Source organism: Choloepus didactylus, chromosome 23 (genome assembly GCF_015220235.1).
Source record: "Choloepus didactylus isolate mChoDid1 chromosome 23, mChoDid1.pri, whole genome shotgun sequence".
Lineage (NCBI taxonomy): Eukaryota > Metazoa > Chordata > Mammalia > Pilosa > Megalonychidae > Choloepus > Choloepus didactylus.
The window spans coordinates 26,836,033-26,854,263 of NC_051329.1; the positions used below are offsets into that span (position 1 = coordinate 26,836,033).

At 59.0% G+C, this 18,231-nt stretch overlaps 2 protein-coding genes and 1 long non-coding RNA gene across 3 annotated transcripts; 1 reads left to right on the forward strand and 2 right to left on the reverse strand.

The window, feature by feature from the left end:
- The first annotated feature begins 6,506 nt into the window (after positions 1 to 6,506).
- GAS2L1 (growth arrest specific 2 like 1) lies at positions 6,507 to 11,904 on the forward strand. The gene is made up of 6 exons (XM_037816939.1): positions 6,507 to 6,683; positions 7,654 to 8,305; positions 9,546 to 9,653; positions 9,748 to 9,844; positions 9,948 to 10,119; positions 10,594 to 11,904. The coding sequence occupies exons 2-6, from the start codon at positions 7,673 to 7,675 to the stop codon at positions 11,630 to 11,632; spliced, it is 2,049 nt and encodes a 682-aa protein (XP_037672867.1). The 5' UTR covers positions 6,507 to 6,683; positions 7,654 to 7,672; the 3' UTR covers positions 11,633 to 11,904.
- Positions 11,905 to 12,070: 166 nt separating this feature from the next.
- Positions 12,071 to 15,000, reverse strand: RASL10A (RAS like family 10 member A). Its single transcript, XM_037817048.1, has 3 exons — positions 14,185 to 15,000; positions 13,031 to 13,155; positions 12,071 to 12,708 (listed from the first exon to the last, which is right to left on the reverse strand). Exons 1-3 carry the CDS (start codon positions 14,401 to 14,403, stop codon positions 12,441 to 12,443), a joined length of 612 nt encoding a protein of 203 aa, XP_037672976.1. The 5' UTR covers positions 14,404 to 15,000; the 3' UTR covers positions 12,071 to 12,440.
- Positions 15,001 to 15,105: 105 nt separating this feature from the next.
- Positions 15,106 to 17,934, reverse strand: LOC119519490. The gene is made up of 3 exons (XR_005214029.1): positions 17,650 to 17,934; positions 15,797 to 15,910; positions 15,106 to 15,419 (listed from the first exon to the last, which is right to left on the reverse strand). It is a non-coding gene; the product is annotated as an uncharacterized LOC119519490 (long non-coding RNA).
- Positions 17,935 to 18,231: the final 297 nt, after the last annotated feature.

Below are 18,231 nucleotides of genomic sequence, written 5' to 3' on the forward strand. Positions count from 1 at the left end.
GAGATGGGGGAACAGCCAGTCGGTGGAGCAGTCAGAACACACACATTTATCAATTAAGTTTGCTGTTAAATGGGCGTAGTTAGTGGTACCCCAAAACAATTACAGTAGCCACCTCAAAGATCACAGATCACCATAATAGATACAATAATAATGAAAACGATTGAAATACTGTGAGAATCACCAAAACGTGACACTGAGACAAGAACTGAGCACATGCTGTTGGAAAAATGAGACCAACAGACTTGCCTGGTTGCCACAAAACTTCAGTTTATAAAAAATTCAGTATCTGCAAAGCACAATAAAGCGACGCACAATAAAACAAGGTATGCCTGAATAGAGAACACCTGCAACTTAAAAAGGTAAATAACCCAATTTAAAAATGGGCAAAAAAAACCTTCGATAGTTCTCCAAAGTAGTTATACAAATGGCCAATAAGCACATGAAAAGATGCTTGTGCTGGATTGTATATATTATGTCCCCTAGAAAAAGCAGTATTCTTTAATGCCATCTTGGGGGGCAGATACATTAGTGTTGGTTAGGTTGGAATCCTTTGACTGAGTGCTTCCATGGAGATGTGAATCAACCGTGGGTGAGAACTTCAAGTGGATAATTTCCATGGAGGTGTTACCCCACCCAGTTAGGGTGGGTCTTAATTGAATCACTGGAGTCCTATAAAAGAGTTCACAGACAGAAGGAGGTGCTGCAGCCAAGAAAGAAACTGAAGAATGCACAGGAGCTGAGAGTGGAGCTGGAACACAACTTGGGATCAGCAGACGCCAGCCACGTGCCTTCCCAGCTAACAGAGGTTTTCCGGATGCCATTGGCCTTCCTTTGGTGAAGGTATACTTGTGTTGATGCCTTCGTTTGGACATTTTAATGGCCTTCAGACTGTAACTTTGTCACCAAATAAACCCCCTTTATAAAAGCCAATCCATTTCCGGTGTTTTGCAAAACGGCAGCATTAGCAAACTGGAACAATGCCATTAGGAAATCATTAGCCATTAGGAAAATCGTTAGCCATTAGGAAAATGCAATTCAAAACCACAAGGTGCCATTTCATACCCATTAGAATGGCTACTGTTTATTTAAAAAAAAAAAATAACAAGTGTTAGGATATGGAAAAATAGAAACCCTGGTATATCGTTAGTGGGAATGTAAAATGGCACAGCTGCTGTGGGAAACAGTTTGGCAGTTCCTCAGAAAGCTAAGCATGGAACTACCATAGGACTTGGCAATCCCACTTGTAGATATATACCCCAAAGAGATGAAATCAGGGACTCCAGGTATTTGCTCACCGATGTTCATAGCCTCATTACTCACAATAACCAAAAGGTGGAAGCAATCTTTGATGAATGGATAAACAAAATGTAGTATATACATACAACGGAATATCATTCAGCCATAAAAAGGAATGAATTTCTGATGCATGTGATGACATGGATGAACTCTGAAGACATGTTGAGTGAAATTAGCCAGACATAAAAGGACAAATAGTACATGATCTCGCTGATATGAAATAAATAGACTACGCAAAAGCCACCATACTTGCCATGACCCACAAGGCCCTACAGGTTCTAGCCCTCTCCCTCAGCCTTGTCACTGCTGACCCAAGTTATTCCTCCAAGAGGTAAAGGAATCCCCCAACTCGTGTCCGAGCCAAGTGCACACTCACGAGGCCCAAACTTGAGCACAACACCACTGGGCCCCTGCATCACAGGAGCGTTTCCTGCCAACTCTTTGAGGTAGGTCTGTTACTAGCCCATTTCTCTGAGGAGATGGGAATAGTGAAGGAGGAGCCAAGATGAGAGTTGAGGGCAACTCAACCACCTTCCTCCCTCCCCATCCATTGGCACCTGGTTTCTGAAAGGCTGGGTGGTCTGCATGGGATCAGCCCACCACCCCTGCCTGCAGCCAGCACCGAGGGCCCACCCTGAGGGTTGGCTATGGCCCCTGACAGCAACCCTTGCTGGAAGGTGCTGCTCAGACAACCATTGGATGCCACAGCCATAGCCTATTCCCTTCTTGCAGCTGGCACAACCTTCTGTCCCTGCCTAGAGAGGGTTCGACAGCTGGTGCAAAATAGTCCCAGTGGAGGTGTTGACATCAGGCCCTGGAAGACTTGGGCCTGGTTTTCCTACCCAAAGAAACGTCTCGACTGCACTGGGCTCAGATGACTCAGGCAGCATGGATTCTGAGTCCTGCCACAAAAGGGCTGCTTCAAAGATGCGCACAGGGGGCCATGCAAAGGAGAAGAGGGATGGGAGGGAGTGGAGCAGGAGGGTGGGAAGTGGTGTGAGAGGAAAAGTCTTGCATAGGTTTGGCCCCTGCTCCAAACTCCCCATGAGCTTCCGGTCACACTTGGAGTAAAATTTTCCAACCCAGCGCCATGGTCCCAGGAGGCCACACCCCATGGGCCTGGGCAAAGGTTGTGTAGTCACTGGGGAGACTGATCTCTGCCCCACACATTGTCAGCTGCTCCACAGGAAGGAGCGTGGGGCTGCAGGGCTGTAGCGGATGTGGGGCCACGGGCCATGAGCTGACCAGGGCCGGCTGCAGATGCGCCTGGAAACCAGCCCCGGACCCCAGGACACTGCACCAGCAGCTGCTGTCACACCGCCCTGTCCTGCCCACTCCCAACAGCAGCCAGGCACGGGGCAGGCAGGTGAGCAGCGTGATGGGGCAGGGCAGGAGGCAGGCCCTCGCAGACACTCTGGGTTTTTGTTTGTTTGTTTTTAAATTCAGTTTTATTGAGATATATTCACATACCATACAGTCATCCATGGTGTACAATCAACTGTTCACAGTACCATCATATAGTTGTGCATTCATCACCCCAATCTATTTTTGAACATTTTCCTTACACCAGAAAGAATAAGAAAAAAAAATAAAAATAAAAAAGAACACCCAAATCATCCCCCCATCCCACCCTATTTTTCATTTGTTTTTTTGTCCCCATTTTCTACTCATCCATCCATACACTGGATAAAGGGAGTACGATCCACAAGGTTTTCACAATCACACTGTCACCCCATGTAAGCTACATTGTTATACAATCGTCTTCAAGAGTCAAGGCTCCTGGGTTGGAGTTTGGTAGTTTCAGGTATTTACTTCTAGCTATTCCAATATTTTAAAACTTAAAAAGTGTTATCCGTACAGTGTATAAGAATGTCCACCAGAGCAACCTCCCGACTCCATTTGAAATCTCTCAGCCACTGAAGTTTTATTTCATTTCATTGTGCATCCCCTTTTTGGTCAAGAAGATGTTCTCAATCCCACGATGCTGGGTCCAGATTCATCCCCGGGAGTCATATCCTGTGTCGCCAGGGAGATTTACACCCCTGGGAGTCAGGTCCCACGTAGTGGGGAGGGCAGTGAGTTCACCTGACAGGTGGCTTCACACACTCTGGTTTTGCTTCACTTCGTGGAAGGCATGAGGTGGAGGCTCGGGGAAGCTCAGGGCCACCAGTCCCACAGCTGGGGAAGGAGCAGGCTGGAAGGAGGCCTCGTGGCTGTGACCACATCTGGACAGAACAGCCCGAACCCCCCCCACCCCCCACCACACCACACGTGTCACTCATTTATTCAGGGCTCTGCTCCAGGCTCAGCCCAGACTGGGGGGCCTTCAGGTAAACCCAAACCCACCCTGGGGTCCCTGGAACTGCCCAGTCCCAGGGCTGCAGCCTGCCAGCAAGGGCTTTGACTGAGGACTCCACGGCCACCGGACTTCTAGCCGTAACCAAGGCCAAGCCGCCCACTCGCTGGCACCCGGCGGTGGGTGTCAGAGCCCTGGCCCTGTGCCCTCCAGCCAAGGGCCAAGCCCAGCCTGCATGGAGGCTACGACACTCCGTACACAGAGGTGGCCTCCACGGGCTTAGGGCACCCAGCACGCAAAACTCCCTGCAGCTGTTTCTGCGGCTTCCCTTGGTCCTAGAAGGAACAGAGGAAACAACACAGAGGCCGAGGCTGTCACGCAGAAGGGGTTAAAGCTAGGTCCTCCTTGGCCAGAGCCAGGGACTGGCCATGCCAGTGAGGCTGGTGCTGCTGCTGCAACGTGTCCTGGCATCAAAATGTTGGAACTTGTGGTCAGAAATTGGCCTCTGTGATCACAGGCCAGGCACAGGCTGCAGCGCATGGGGCTGGAAAACAGGGAGGACCGAGTCCCTGGTTCTCTCTGCCTCCGTCGCCGCCCTAGCCTGCATTGAGCCGAGTAATGGATTATTTCTCAGCCTCTCTGATGTGACCCTTCTATTGTCCCATTTTACAGATGGTGCAGCTGAGGCTCAGGGAGCTTAACCCTCTCGCCCAATGACCAACAGCAGGGCCTGGGTTCCATTTGGCCTCTCCTGTGTCTAGAGCCCAGTGATGCAGGGAGGTAGGTACAAGCAGGGATTAGATCCTGGTGTGACTATGACTGCACATCTCCTGTACCTCTCTGGGCCTCAGTTTCCCCAAACTGTCAAATGAGAACACAAAAAACAACACAGCCCATCGGGTTATTCTGAGGATTAAATTATTTGGTATGTATACCCTGGCCTCCTTCCCTCACCCCTGAAGTCCTCCCCTCTTTGGGTAGGGGCTGCTCTGTCCACCCAGGGGTTCAGACCCCAAACCTAGGAGTTGCCCATGACTCTGTCTCTCACACCCAACTCACCAGCACCTCCCACGGGCTGTCCCCTCAAAATACAGCCAGTACAGGAAGACTTCTCACTTCCACATCACCCCTGGCTTCCTCCCAGTCTCCAGCCCCAGCCCTGCCCACACATCAGGGAATCTATTAGGACCCAAGTCAGGTCCCACCGCTCCCTCGTTCTGCAACCCACTATGGCTCCCATGTCCCTCAGAGGAGGCATGGCCACCAAGGCTCCACACACTGTAACCGCATCTCTCTACCCTCAGCACCCCACCATCTCCTCTGTTCTCAGTTTTTCAAACAGCCAGGCACACTCCAGCCTCAATGCACTGCCCTTTGCCAGGAACACGCCTCCCTCAGCTATCCACAGGTCTCCCCACTTCACCTTCCCTATCACTCATCTTAAACAGCAGCCCCCACCTCTCTCTTCTCCCCGGCACTTTTCTCTCTTTCTCAGCCCATGGGCTGCCTCCCCCACAGCCTGTGAGCCCCAAGCGCTGGGTCAGTTTTGTCCACTGCTGTTTTGCTGTTGGTTTCTGGCACCTAGAAAAGACTCAGCACACAGTAGGTGCCACGTAAGTGTCCACCGTCACCGGAAGTAGTTTCCCACTTCCCTCCATCTGTGGTGGGGGTGGGGTGGAGGCTGGGGGAGGGGGAGGGTAAGCCAACATCCAGGGCATCGGGATGAGAATGGCTCCACCTTCTGAAAGGTCCCGAGGACTCTGTGAGGTGACGCCTGCAAACAACTTGGCACCGTGACATCTGGCCCATAGCAGGTGCTCAAGAAATGCCCCTCATCCTTGAAAGGAGCTATTCCTGTCCTAGATTCAAATCCTGCTCTGCCAGCTGCACTCCTGACTGCACCCTAGAGTTTCCCTCCTAGAGCCCCGGGTCTGGCACACAGTAGGAGATTTAAGCTGGGAGCGTTGGCAATTGGTGGTGGTGCTTCCCCTCGGGCTGCCCCACCCTGGCAGCGTGGCCGCCGCCCAGTCAGGCCTGGCGTCCCGGCCCAGCTGGCAGCAGCAGGGGGCAGGATTTCCCGCTGGTCCCGCCAGGACCCTCCTCTGCAGTTTGAAAAGAAACCAGCCACGGTTAACCCTCCCGGCCAGCAGACCCAGACGGCCTCCTCCGTTAGTCCGTGCGGGGCCTCAGGCGGCCTGAGGTGGTGGGACTGGCCTCTCCCAACCCTGCCTGGCAGGGGCCTCAGCATCAGACACCCTGTCCTGCCACCCGCCTACCTCTCTGAGCTTCAGTGTCCTCATCCCTCAAATGGGTGCCCCAACCCTCAGGGTTGAAAAGGAGCATTTGGTGAGAACAAGGTGCTGGACACTGAGTGGGCATGTCATGGGGGGCCATCCCCCACACCGGATGATGGGCACCGGGGGAAGGAAGCACGCAGCCCATGGCGGGATGGCCTTGGTTATCAGGCCTGGGGAGGTATGTCCCTGCCGGAGGTGACTTTGCAGCCCCCGGCTACTATCACTTCCTGAGTCCATTTTGGGAACAGGCCGTGCTGCCCGCCCTGGAAACCGCTGGGAGGGAGGGTGGTGTGTGTGCGTGTGTGGTGTTTGTGTTTGTGTGTGTGTGTGTGTGTGTGTGTGTGTGTGTGTGTGTGTGATTAGAAGGGTCCTTCTGCCCAGCAGACCAAGGAGGGTGGAGGGGACCTGGGCTAGCCGACTGGGTCACCTGGGGGCCTTAGTGCGTTCCAGAACCACCGGGGCCCTGCCGCGCAAAAGGCGCGCGCAGACCGCGGCTTCCCAGGCTGTGCACCGTGGGGAGACTCCAGCTCCTCCCCCATCCAGCGCTGCGGGCCCGGGAACTGCGCGGCCCCTTTAAGAGCGCGCAGGGCCCCGCCCGCCCCCTCCAGGCCCGGATCCAAATTCCAGGGAGGCGGGGCGGAGACGGCGGGCGCGGAGGCCGCAGCAGCGGCGGCGGCGGCGCTGGCGGCCGGATCGGGATCCGCTGTGGCTCGGGCGGCGCCTCCCTGCGGCGGCCCCGGCCCGACTCCGGCCCCCGCCGGGGCAATGCTCCCGGGGGCTGCGCGATGAGCCAGGTGAGCGCGGGGATCCCCAAACGCCCATTCCCGGCGCGCACTGATGGGTGCCGGGCGGCCGCGGCCTCTGATCTCCCCGGGCTGTGTGACCTTGGGCAGCCCCGCACCCTCTCTGGGCCAAGGCCCGGAGGGCAGGCGAGGCCGGGAGGACCCCTTCCGAGTCCAGCCGGACTAGTGCGGGGCTGGGACGCTGGGGAGGCTTCTCGGAGGAGGCGGGGCCTGTCCCGGATGGACCGGCTGGGGATTGCGCTCTGATATCCGCAACGCGGCCCGCCCCGGGAGCTCGGCTCTGCCACTTACTGTCCTGAGACCTTGAGCCGGCTCTTACCTTCTCTGCGCCTCAGTTTCCTCATCTGCAAAATGGAGATAATCCCACCAGACCCTTCCCGCCAGGAAGATTCGGGGTTTGAGAAAGCCCGGTGTGTGCGCTCAGCCCTGGCCACGGTCGTTGCTATTACTTATTATTGCTGTTACGTGGGTATCATAATGGCACAGCCCTTGGGGAAGGGGGACTGAAGGAGGAGCAGGAGCCTTCCCTGGGGAGGTGGGATGAGTCCCGGCCCCTGAGCAATCACAACAAGCCTGGTTCCTCTCCTATCAGACAGGACAGGGTTGCCAGGCCTTGGGCTTCATCTCTCTGGGGCTCAGTTCTTCACTTACAAAATGAGGCAACAATGGTGGGTGGGAGGGAGGCCTCAGCTAACTCCCCACCCACCCCCCCTAAAAAGACAGCCAAACAGTAGCACGTGTTCAGTTTACTTTGCAGACACTAAAGTCCTTTATGAAAATTATCCCACTGAGTCCTACAAGGCAGGTAATATTACTGTCCCATCTTGCAGAAAAGGAAACTGAGGCACAGAGAGGTTTCCCACAGAGGGACTCAGCCCAGGGAGCTGGTGGGTGCTGGTCTGTAATGAGCACTTGCTGGGTGCTGCCAGCAACCCTGACCTGTGTCCCCACCTGCCCACAGTAACTCAGCCAGCCCGGGCATGGCAGACCTAGTGGCGGGCATCGCGGGCTCAGCGGCCAAGAGCGTGCGGCCATTCCGCTCAAGCGAGGCCTACGTGGAGGCCATGAAGGAGGACCTGGCCGAGTGGTTCAACGCCCTGTATGGCCTGGGCCTGCCCGGTGGCGGCGATGGCTTCCTGGCGGGGCTGGCCACGGGCACTACCCTGTGCCAACATGCCAACGCTGTCACCGCGGCTGCCCGTGCTCTGGCTGCCACCCACCCGGCCCACGGCGTGGCCTTCCAGATGCACAGCGTGGCTCCCGGCTCCTTCGTGGCCCGGGACAATGTGGCCACATTCATCGGCTGGTGCCGCGTGGAGCTGGGCGTGCCTGAGGTGCTCATGTTCGAGACGGAGGACTTGGTGCTGCGTAAGAATGAGAAGAGTGTGGTGTTGTGCCTGCTGGAGGTGGCACGCCGGGGGGCCCGCCTCGGCCTGCTCGCCCCCCGCCTTGTGCAGTTCGAACAGGAGATCGAGTGTGAGCTGCGCGCGGGGCCACCGGCTCCCAATGCCCCTGCCTCGGGGGAGGACTCCGCAGAGGCTGCTGCTGCCCCAGGGGCCCCCACCCGTGGGCCCCGCATGACGCCCAGCGACCTGCGCAATCTAGACGAGCTGGTGAGTTCCCCAACCGCGACGATGCTCACAGCACCTGCTCACTAACTGAGCACCGACTGTGTACCAGGGACCAGAAGGCAGAGCTGGTGCCTGCGGCTGGTTCCCGAACCTCTCGGGGCCCACCCTGGTATCCACAGGTCAAGCTATCCTATGGAAAGGGCAGTGTGGATGTATATATTGAGCACCAAGGGTCTACTTGGCTCCAAGGAGATAAATAGACCTAGAGAGGGGGAGGTGCCAGGGGAGGGCAGCCCCATGCCCTAATCTCCTCCTTCCCTTATGTGCATGTACCAATTAAGAGCTGTGCATTCATTCACCCTGGGTCTGTGGGATCTGAGCACCTCCTGTGTACCCTCCCTGCATTGGGGTGCCAGTCAGATGCATCCACACCCTCAAAGAACTTGAGGTTGAGCTGCCATGCAGCTTGGCTGAGATGAGGCTTGGAAAGGCCCAGGCAAGGTATCTAGCACACAGTAGGTGCTCAGTGAGTGCCTGAGGGACCCCCAGGCCCTACTCCCCAGGGCCCTGCACATACCTGGGACAGCCACGAGGTCCTGCTTGAAGCTGCAGGATTAGCCCCACTCTGAGCGTAGGAGGCACCAGCCCACAGCCCCAGCTCCTGGACCAAGGCGTCCTCACCACCCCCGGGGCCAGGCCAAGAGTTTCCTCCTTATCGGGAGGTCAGGGCTATGATGTGCCCACCCAGGAGGGGGGTAGCTGGATGACTGTGGACAGAGGCTGCCACCCCACGCCCTGTCTTAGGCCAAGGTCACCCAAGGTTCCACCTGCTCATTTCCTTGGTGTCGCTGTGGGTTGGGGAGTGGGTGGGGCCACCCAGAAAGCCAGCCTGGCAGCCCTGGGCCTCGGGCATGCGTGCAGATGTGTGTTCACTGGCAGGTGGCACCCCAATGCCCTGCCAGGGGTACTCACGTCCCATGACCTGCCTCTTGTCCCACTGGGTGAAGGGGGAACAGGGATGGGCTTCAGGGCTCCCTGAGATGGTCCAGGGTTGGGCGGGATGTTCGTCAAGGGGGTCCCAGCCCCTCATCTTCCTGATCTGCTCCGTGAAGGTTGCTGGTGAAGGGTCCAGCATGGCTGCTGCACCCAGATCTTGGAGCAACACTGTCTCCAACCCTGCTCCCAGAAGAACCTCCAGCTTTCTGACCCAGGAGCTGCTGATATTAAGTCCCAGGAGGAGGGATCTGAGGCCTGACCTCTAGCCTGTTCTCTCTGGCCTCAGGTGAGGGAGATCCTGGGCCGCTGCACCTGCCCAGACCAGTTCCCCATGATCAAGGTCTCGGAGGGGAAGTACCGTGTGGGAGACTCCAGCCTGCTCATCTTTGTGCGGGTGAGAGTCTGGGGCTGCCCAGCAGGTGGGCACAGGGGGCTGGGCTGCCAGGCCCTGGGGAGGTGCCCGCGACCTGCCCACGCTGTTCTCCCAGGTACTGAGGAGCCACGTGATGGTACGTGTGGGCGGCGGCTGGGACACGCTGGAGCACTACCTGGACAAGCATGACCCCTGTCGTTGCTCCTCCACCGGTCAGTGCCCAGGTGGGAGGGCAGACGGGAGGTAGGGGGCTTGGGCAAGGGCTCACACCGCATTGCTCCATCCCTCACAGCTGCCTTCCGTGTCTCCCTGCAGCCCACCGCCCGCCCCAGCCGCGGGCCCGCACCTTCTCCCCCCAGAGGGGGTCGCCCACCCCCAGCCCCCGCGCGGGCAGCCCGTCTCCCGGGGGTGAGCGCCGGGGCTCTCGGCCCGAGGTGACTCCCATTAGCCTCCGCAGTTCCAAGGAGGGAGGCGAGACCCCACTCAGGTGAGATGCCAGAGGGTGTGGAGGTGAGGGGGGCCGGGGGGTGGGGGTGGCGGAGCATTGATGCCGGCCCTGATGGTGGAGGAGCCTGCTGCTCTGGAGTGACTCACACCCTGGGAAAAGTTCCCGTGGGTGGGGGCGGGGACCTGGCTTCCCATCTCCATGGTAACCGAACCAAACGAACAACAAAGCTGGGCGGGCCCGGGCAGGCGGGCGGCCAGTAGGGCCCCGGCTTCCTCCTGGCCCGCCCCGGGGAGACAGGAGGCCATGCTTCCTCTGCAGGGCGCCGCCGCTGAGTCTCACCTCTCCCTGGGAGTCCCCAGGGCAGCCAGATGCCCCTGACAGCCCTCCCCCGACACCCCCGGACCACAGATCCCACCTGGCAACCACACATCTGCTCCTTTCCTCTCCCTGCCTCTCTCACCCCTGTCCTCCCTGCCCCATCTCTCTCTCTCTCTCTCTTGTTCCCCTGCCCAGGCCCCGCGATCAGCTGCCCCCTCATCCCCGCTCCCGCCGCTACTCCGGGGACAGTGACTCCTCAGCCTCCTCCGCCCAGAGTGGCCCCCTCAGTGGTACCCGCAGTGACGACACGGGCACTGGGCCTCGGAGGGAGCGGCCCAGCCGGCGGCTGACCACAGGCACCCCTGCCTCCCCGAGACGGCCCCCAGCCCCTCGCAGCCAGTCCCGGGACCAGCTGGAGCGGGGGCGGCCCCGTGGGTCCCTGGGGGGCCGGGAAGCCCGGCTCTCAGCCCCCAGCCCTGCCCGGCGGGCCCGGAGCCAGAGCCGGGAGGAGCAGGGCATGCTGCTGGTGCGCAGGGACCGAGACGGGCAGCACTCATGCCTGCCGCGGGGTAGAGGCAGCGGGGGCTCGGGCAGGAGCAGCCCCCAGACTCCCCGTACCCGCAGCCCTGTGGCACCCCGGCCTCCCCGCGTCTCCAGCCCCAGTCCAAAGCTGGGCACGCCAGCCAGTGTCTTCCGCACGCCCTTGCAGCTTGACCCCCAGCAGGAGCAGCAGCTCTTCCGGCGCCTGGAAGAGGAGTTCCTGGCCAATGCCCGTGCCCTTGAGGCTGCCACTGCTGGCGGGACCCCCACTGGACCGGCCCCTGATCCAGCTCGGGCTCCGGATCCTCCAGCCCCCGACTCAGCCTACTGTTCCTCCAGCTCCTCCTCCTCATCCCTCAGCTTCCTGGGTGGCAAAGGTGGCCCCCCTGGGGACCCTGCCAGGACAGCCAATGGGCTGCCTAGGCCCCGTGGCCCAGCCCTGTCCAGCTCTTCTGATGAGGGCAGCTCCTGTCCTGGTGTGGGGGGGCCACCAGATGCACTAGGGAGCCCCTTGGCCAGCCTGGAGCCCTCACAGACCTGGGCACGGGGCCGGATGGACACACAGCCAGACCGGAAGCCCTCACGCATCCCCACTCCACGGGGCCCCCGCCGCCCGTCGGGACCCATGGAGCCCGGGGCCTGGCATGCCCTGCACTCGGTCAACCCACGGGCTGAGCCGGATTCCTGGATGTGATGGAGCAGCCGAGCTGCCCCAGCCCCTCCTTCCCTCCTTCTGCTTTTCCTCTGTGGCCTTAACCCCTCTGCATCAGGGAGCCCCCTCTGCCTCCCGGGACCAGACCTTATGGGACCAGACCCCCTCGGGACCACATGGCACAATGGGACCGGCTGTTGTACATTCCGGTTGGGGGATGAGCATTGCTATTTAATTACTAATATTTTTGAATGCCTTAGAGGAGGCCTCTGTGGGCCCGCAGAACCTCCGACAGTAAAGTTTTGCTCCAGTCACTTCTGTCTGCTTCTTGAGGGCTCAGCTTTCGGGCCATCAAGCCCTCTTGGGGGCCCTCATCACAGGTAGGAATTCTGCCAAGTCTGGCAGCTCTGACCTGCAGAGCTAAGACCAGACCCCCACCCCACCCCCCCATCCTGCCCACCCTACAAAGACCAGGTGCTCTTAAATTGTTTTCCCCTTTATTGCATTCTGGGGAGTGTGACTTTGTCTAATGAAGCCAGGAGTTGCCTGGGAGCTTCCAATCAGATTCATAGCCAAGCCCTTCCCATCCAATAGGATCCTGGCGGTTGGGCCAAATGAGGTCCCAGAAAGAGCTGCTCTTGTCCAATAGGGTTTTGAGCCTGCCTAGGTCCAATGAAGTTCAAAAAAGAGTGTCGCCCAGGAGACTGGGAGGGAGCTTTTCTCATCCAATCAGGAAGGAGAGTCTGTCCTGTCCAATCCGAGAGAAGTTGGGCAATCTCGTCCAATCCGGGCCCCCGGGTGTTTCAGTCTAAAGAGGGTCGCACCGGAGGGCCTGGGATAACTCGGTCGGTCACATGAGGCTGCAGCGCGCCGGGTGCAGCGCCCCCTGCAGGCGCAAGGCTGGGTGCGCGGGGCGCGCTCGCACCAGAGCGCAGCGCAGTAGCTCTCGGAAGAGACGCAGCACGTGCCAGTTGTACTTGGCCGAGCACTCGAGGTAGCCGCAACGCCAGCCCCTGCGCACCAGGGTGGCCAGCGCGCGCCGCGGACCGAAGCGCAGCCGCTGCCGGTCTCGCTTGTTGCCCACCACCAGGATGGGTGCTTCGGGGGCGCCCGCGGGCCTAGAGGCGGGTGGGGGTGGGGGTGGGGGTGGAGGTCAGAGACGAGGTGCCGGGGACTCCACGGCGTGAGAACACCACCCCCCTCCAACGAGTATACACACAGCAGAAGCAACCCCAACTGCAGCCAGAGATCCCCAGCAAACATCAGGTGCTCCTGGGCCAAAGACCGCACACGGTTCGAGACTTACCATGGACAAAGACCTAGCCCGGACGGCCCACGATAGCGACAGCGGGAGAACCCACCGCTCCCCTCGGGCAAAGGCTAGGCCAGACTAGCAAAAGCTCCCCCCACATCGCCTTGCCCCTCGGGCCGCGTCCCTACCTGGTCTCGGCGATGCGCTGCCGCAGCGCCTTCACATAGTCGAAGCTGTCGGGGCTGCAGATATCGTAGACCAGCACAAAGGCGTCCGTTTCCTGCAAGCTCCAGTCCTTAGGATCCGGCCACTCCTGGGGACGGGAGGCCAGGGTTCGCTGGAGCCCACTCCTCCCCTTCTGGCCCCCTGACCCTCTGCAAGACCCAACACCCACAGCTCATCCTTAGGCCGCCCCCGCCCATTTGTGTGCCCCTCCTCCCCCAGCTCCCTGAGCCCTTCTGTTCTTGTGGCAGCCAGGGTAAAAATTTTCGAACTCTGCCTGGAGCCAGTAGGCCACCAGCCCTGGCCTTCCCCTGGGTCTCCTCTCTGCCCCTTACCTGATGGCTGTGCTATCCGCCCACCCACCGTCATCTGCCCCCTTCTCCTGCCTTTCCACTCCATGGCTCAACTCGGGCCCATCTCCTCCCCAGACGCCCTCCCTCACGCCTCCACACGCCACGGATTTTCCCGCAGGTGTCCGTGTTTAGGCCGCTGCTATTCTTTCCACCTGGAATGCTTTTGTCTCCTTTTGAAATCAAAACTTTACTCATCCCTCCAGGCTAAGCCCAAATGCCTCCGACTCCACGAAGTCCTGCCTAATCCTGCCTGCACTTTCCTCCTCACCTCTTGGAGGCATCCAGCTCCAAGGATTTGAGGTGTGTCGTGGACTTTGCACCAAAGTTCCTAAACGAGTCTTTGCTCCAGGTCACAGAATGAGGGAGCAAGGTGAGAATGACCCCCCCCCCCACCTCCACCCCAGAACGTACACCCCTGTGTCTGGCCTCAATCCCTCCCACTGCCGCTCTGTTTAAGGCCTCAAACACACAACTTGCACCCTTGGGGTGGCGCGGCTACACTCTGCCACCACTGATCCATTCCCACCAGCGACGCAGGCAGGCAGAAGCAATCACGGAGAAAGAAAAAGACACTTTGCAAAATCGTCCAGCTCGGGCCTGGGGATTGGGGCTCCTCCAGGCCTGCGGGGAGGAGTGACCGAACATACCAGGAAAGAACCCACTGCACACATTCATCCTTCAATCCCTGAACACGGTCGGGTGCCTCAGGGCAGTCCACAAGGACACACACATCCTATCACACGCCCCTGCCCGCCCCTTGAGCCTACCTCGAGACTTCCAGGACTAGGACCTGGGCCAGTGCCGTCTCCGTCGCGGATGCTCAGGTCGTAGACTGCGCCGTCGAGCAGCACCGCGGGCCGGTAGAGGCGCGGCCCGTCCGTGGGCCGGTGGCGCTCGGGGTAGTCGCCGAACAGAAACTGGCGGATGATGGCCGTCTTGCCCACGCCCGGGGCGCCCAACACGGCCACCCGCAGGCTGCCCCCCATAGCCGGCCCGCGCTACCGCGCCCGGCGCCCGGGACCCTCATGGGCCGGCGCCGCACCGTGCGCCACCCGGGCCGCGCGCCCCAGTCCCTCTGCGCTCCTCGGAGCTCCCGGAGCCCAGAGAGGCCAGGTCCGAGGACCGAGCGGGCGGCAGACAAGGCAGACAGCCAGCCGAGCGGGCCGACGGCGGAACCACGAGCAGCTCCTGCGAGTGCAGAAGCTCGGGAGGGAGCAGACCGGGCGCGCCGCGCGCAGACACCGCCTCCGCCCCGCAGCGCGACCAGAGGCGCCGCCGGCAGCGCGGAGCACCGAGGTCCGACCTCCTCCCCGGCGCGGGTCCCGCAGCGGAGCGGGAGGCGGCGCTGCCTCTCGGCGCCTCGGTCCTTCCGTCCTTCCTCCGTTCCAGCGCGGGGAGTCGCCGCTTCAACCGGCGGCGCGGGCGAGCGGAGCCTCCAGGAGGCGACGATGAGGTAACAGCCCTCCCGCTCCTCCCACCAGCACCCTGGGACGCCCCTCCCGGGCAGAGTCGCGGGAAGGTGACAAGGGGGCAGGGAGACCGAGGAGGGCCCCACTCCCCTCCGTGTACCCTGTTCCGATCACCTGCTCCAAAATAGAAGTCCCTTCCCGCCCACGTCCGCTCCTCCAAACACCGCTTTCCCAGCCCTCCACCCCACCCCATCCCACCCCCGTCCCCAAGTCCCCGAAGCTTCTAACCAACCCCAGCCCGCTGGGGCCAGGCCGCCCGGGGTCGGAGCCGGCCTCAGCTGTGTGACCTTGGGCGGGTCTCCGCACTGCGCCAGGTCTTGGTTGCCCATCCATCAAAGGCAGGGGCCTCCACTCTTACTTGAGAACCTACTGCGTGCCAGGCCCTTTATTCAGCTATTACCTGTGTGAAACGACAGACTCAGCCTGGTGTCTGCGTTAGAAGGAGGAAACTGAGTCCAGGGAGGGGAATCTCCAAGGCGGCTCCTGACCCACAGCCCTGGGGCCTCCTCTGAGGCCCAACCACCTTCCTTCACCTACAGGGGTAAAGGCACTAAACAATATTCCAAATGGTCCTTATTGAGGGGACAGGGGCTGAGGGAGCTGAGCCCAACACACACCCGGCACCTGGAGCTCAGCCCCAAATTCCTGTCCCAACAAGACTGGGGTTGAACAATTCTAGAAAGATCCAGAAATCAGTCAATGCCATGTCACTGCTAAGGCCAAGTTTTCTCCCTCAGTTTGCACCTGTAGCTTCCCTCAAAGCTGTGCATCCCCCAACCAGACTCCCAGGGCCCCAATCCCCTTCCCTGGGGCTAGAGGAGAAGCCCTGTCCCCATCACAGTGTGGAAAGTCTGGGCCTGCCCAGCCCCCCTCTAAGCTGGGGGGTTCTCACACCTCTAACCTCACTCACCTTGGCACTGCACAGGCACTGGGTGAAATGCACAGACATCTCTACATTTCTGCATTAAGGCTTTCATTTATTCATTTCCAACAAATATTCCAAGTCTTGCTGCTTGCCAGGAAGCTGAGATGGGTTAAATATATATATTTATATTACCCTTAGGAGGGAAGCTTCTAGAACACTGGGGATCCAGGAACTGTGAGAGCACAGACAACACGCCCACCCCTTCCTGGGGGCAGAGGAGGAGGAGGCCTGGGAGGAAGAACTAAGGCATGAGTTGGGGGGAGGAGCGCATGCTGGTTGTTTCTCCTGAGCAGGGGGTGTGTTTTCATTCTCTGAACCCTGAGTTGGGTCCTGATCGGCTTTCCCTCTTCTCAGGCCACTAGGAAGCTCAGCATGAGACCTCGGCCTCCTCTGGCAGGTGCTACAGATGTTCAGGCTGAGTGTGGGGAGCCCTTGCTTCATCTTCCTTTCCTGCCCTGCTTCCCCTTCACAAGATTTTCCCTCTCACTTTTTGGCTTTTCAGGCTTCTGGGGTTTGTGAGTTACCTCAATTCCTTTGGGGAATGAGGCAGGGAATAAATAAACTAAGCCCCTCTTCCCTCTTGGCTTTCAGCAAAGTGCAGGACTAACGTAAGGTGAGGAGGGTCTTCCTTAGGGCCCCTCTGGTGGGCCCATTGTCCTGCTTTAGGAGCTAGCTCTTCCCTAGAAAACCTTTCTGGCTCTTCTCTCAGACAGGCTCCCCTCCTTTTCCCTCTCCTTGGGCAAGTGCTTCAGGAACCTCAAACTGAGCTGTGTGGGAGCCCTCTCTGGATCCCAGTGGTGGCTGTCGGGATGTATGTGTGTGGAATGATGGAGAACGTGGTGGACAAGTATGTCTGAAGGCTCCCATGAAGCCACACAGACTCCACAGGACAGGGATGACACATTCCCCAGGCCCTGTCGTACCAGTGTTACTAGAAGCAGCTCCCATTCCCCTGTGCTCACAAGCCTCCCAGCCCACTATAGGGTATAGGTGCTGTAACCGGGTCCTTTAATGGATGAGGCCATCAAGGCTCAGAGGGCTGCAAGGATTTGCCCAAGGTTGTCCAGCCTGGGTGAGTGGCAGCCCAGGGACTGGAACCCAGGACCTTGGGCTCCCCAGCCTGGCCCTTTCCAAGAAGCCCAGCTTCACCTGGACCCAGGGCACCAGGAGGGGCTTCAAGAGCTGGTCAGTGGCAGCCTGAGGCCCTGTAGAGAGGGGCTTTGGGAGAGGAGCATCCCTGATCCCCAGGGCTGAGCTGAGCTGGGACAGCAGGGGGCCATCCCTGGTGCCAGATGTCCCAAAGGCCAGCAAGCCAGAGGGCTTGAGCTGCCTGTCTGCCTGGGGTGTGAATTTTGAAGGGTTTCTATTATCATTCCCCTCACTCCTTCCCCAAGGTGAGGCTGCTGCGGTGCTGTCTGTTGCATTCTGGGCAGGGGCAGGCACCCAGTGAATTCTGCTTGTCCTAGTTCATTGCCTACAGTGTCCCAAGGCCAGTCAGTGGGGCAGCCTCCCCACTGACCTTTGCCCTCACGGCTTCTATCCAGCAGGTCCCAAGTCCAGTCCCTCTCTGGGGCCCCCTGGACTGCATCAAGCTTCCAGGGGCCATGTCCCTGGGCTCCTCCAGCCCAGCCTTCCTGGCCACAGAGCTGACCGTTAACAATGGCCTGTCCGGACCATTGTTCATGGCTCACCCTACTTGTCCCAGCAGTAACTCACCTCCCTGAGCCTGAACTGGGGATCCCCCTGCCTCTCAGCTGCCTGGTGCCAGCTGGGCCCTTAGGAAAAACAATGATGCCTCCCATCCAGTGTAGCCTCCCAAGGGTTTGGCCAGGTCTTACCATCATCAAGACACAAGGAGGCAGCACAGGGCAGGGCTTCCTGGAGCGGCTTGCATTTGGCGTCTTGAGTTGGAGACCTCTTCCCAGGGATGTGTCATGTGGGCAAGTTACTTAAACTCTCTGAGCCTCAGTTTCCTTCTCTGTAAAAAGGGCTAATACTGGTTGGACCTCCTAGAGTTGCTGTGGAATGAAATGAGATGATACAAAGAGAAAAATAAGATAATTTAGTAAAGTTGAAGGGGGGGATTTGTGTATATGAAACAATTCCTCCTAAAAACCCGTAAATCCAGTCTAACCGTGAGAAAAACAGCAGACAAACCCAAGTTGAGGGGCATCCTCAGAGCTGTCAAGGTCATGAAAAAGAAAGTCTGAGAAAGTGTCACAGACTGTGGGAGACTAAGCAGACAGGGTGACACGTGGGAGGTGGTACCCTGGATGGGAACAGAACAGGGACATAAGCAGGAAAGCAGGTGAAATCTGAATAAAGTCTGGAGTTCAGTTTTTTAAAATTAAGTATATATTATGTATGATGTATATACACGCACACACAGAAAAGAATGGAAAGAAGCCCATTTACAAAAG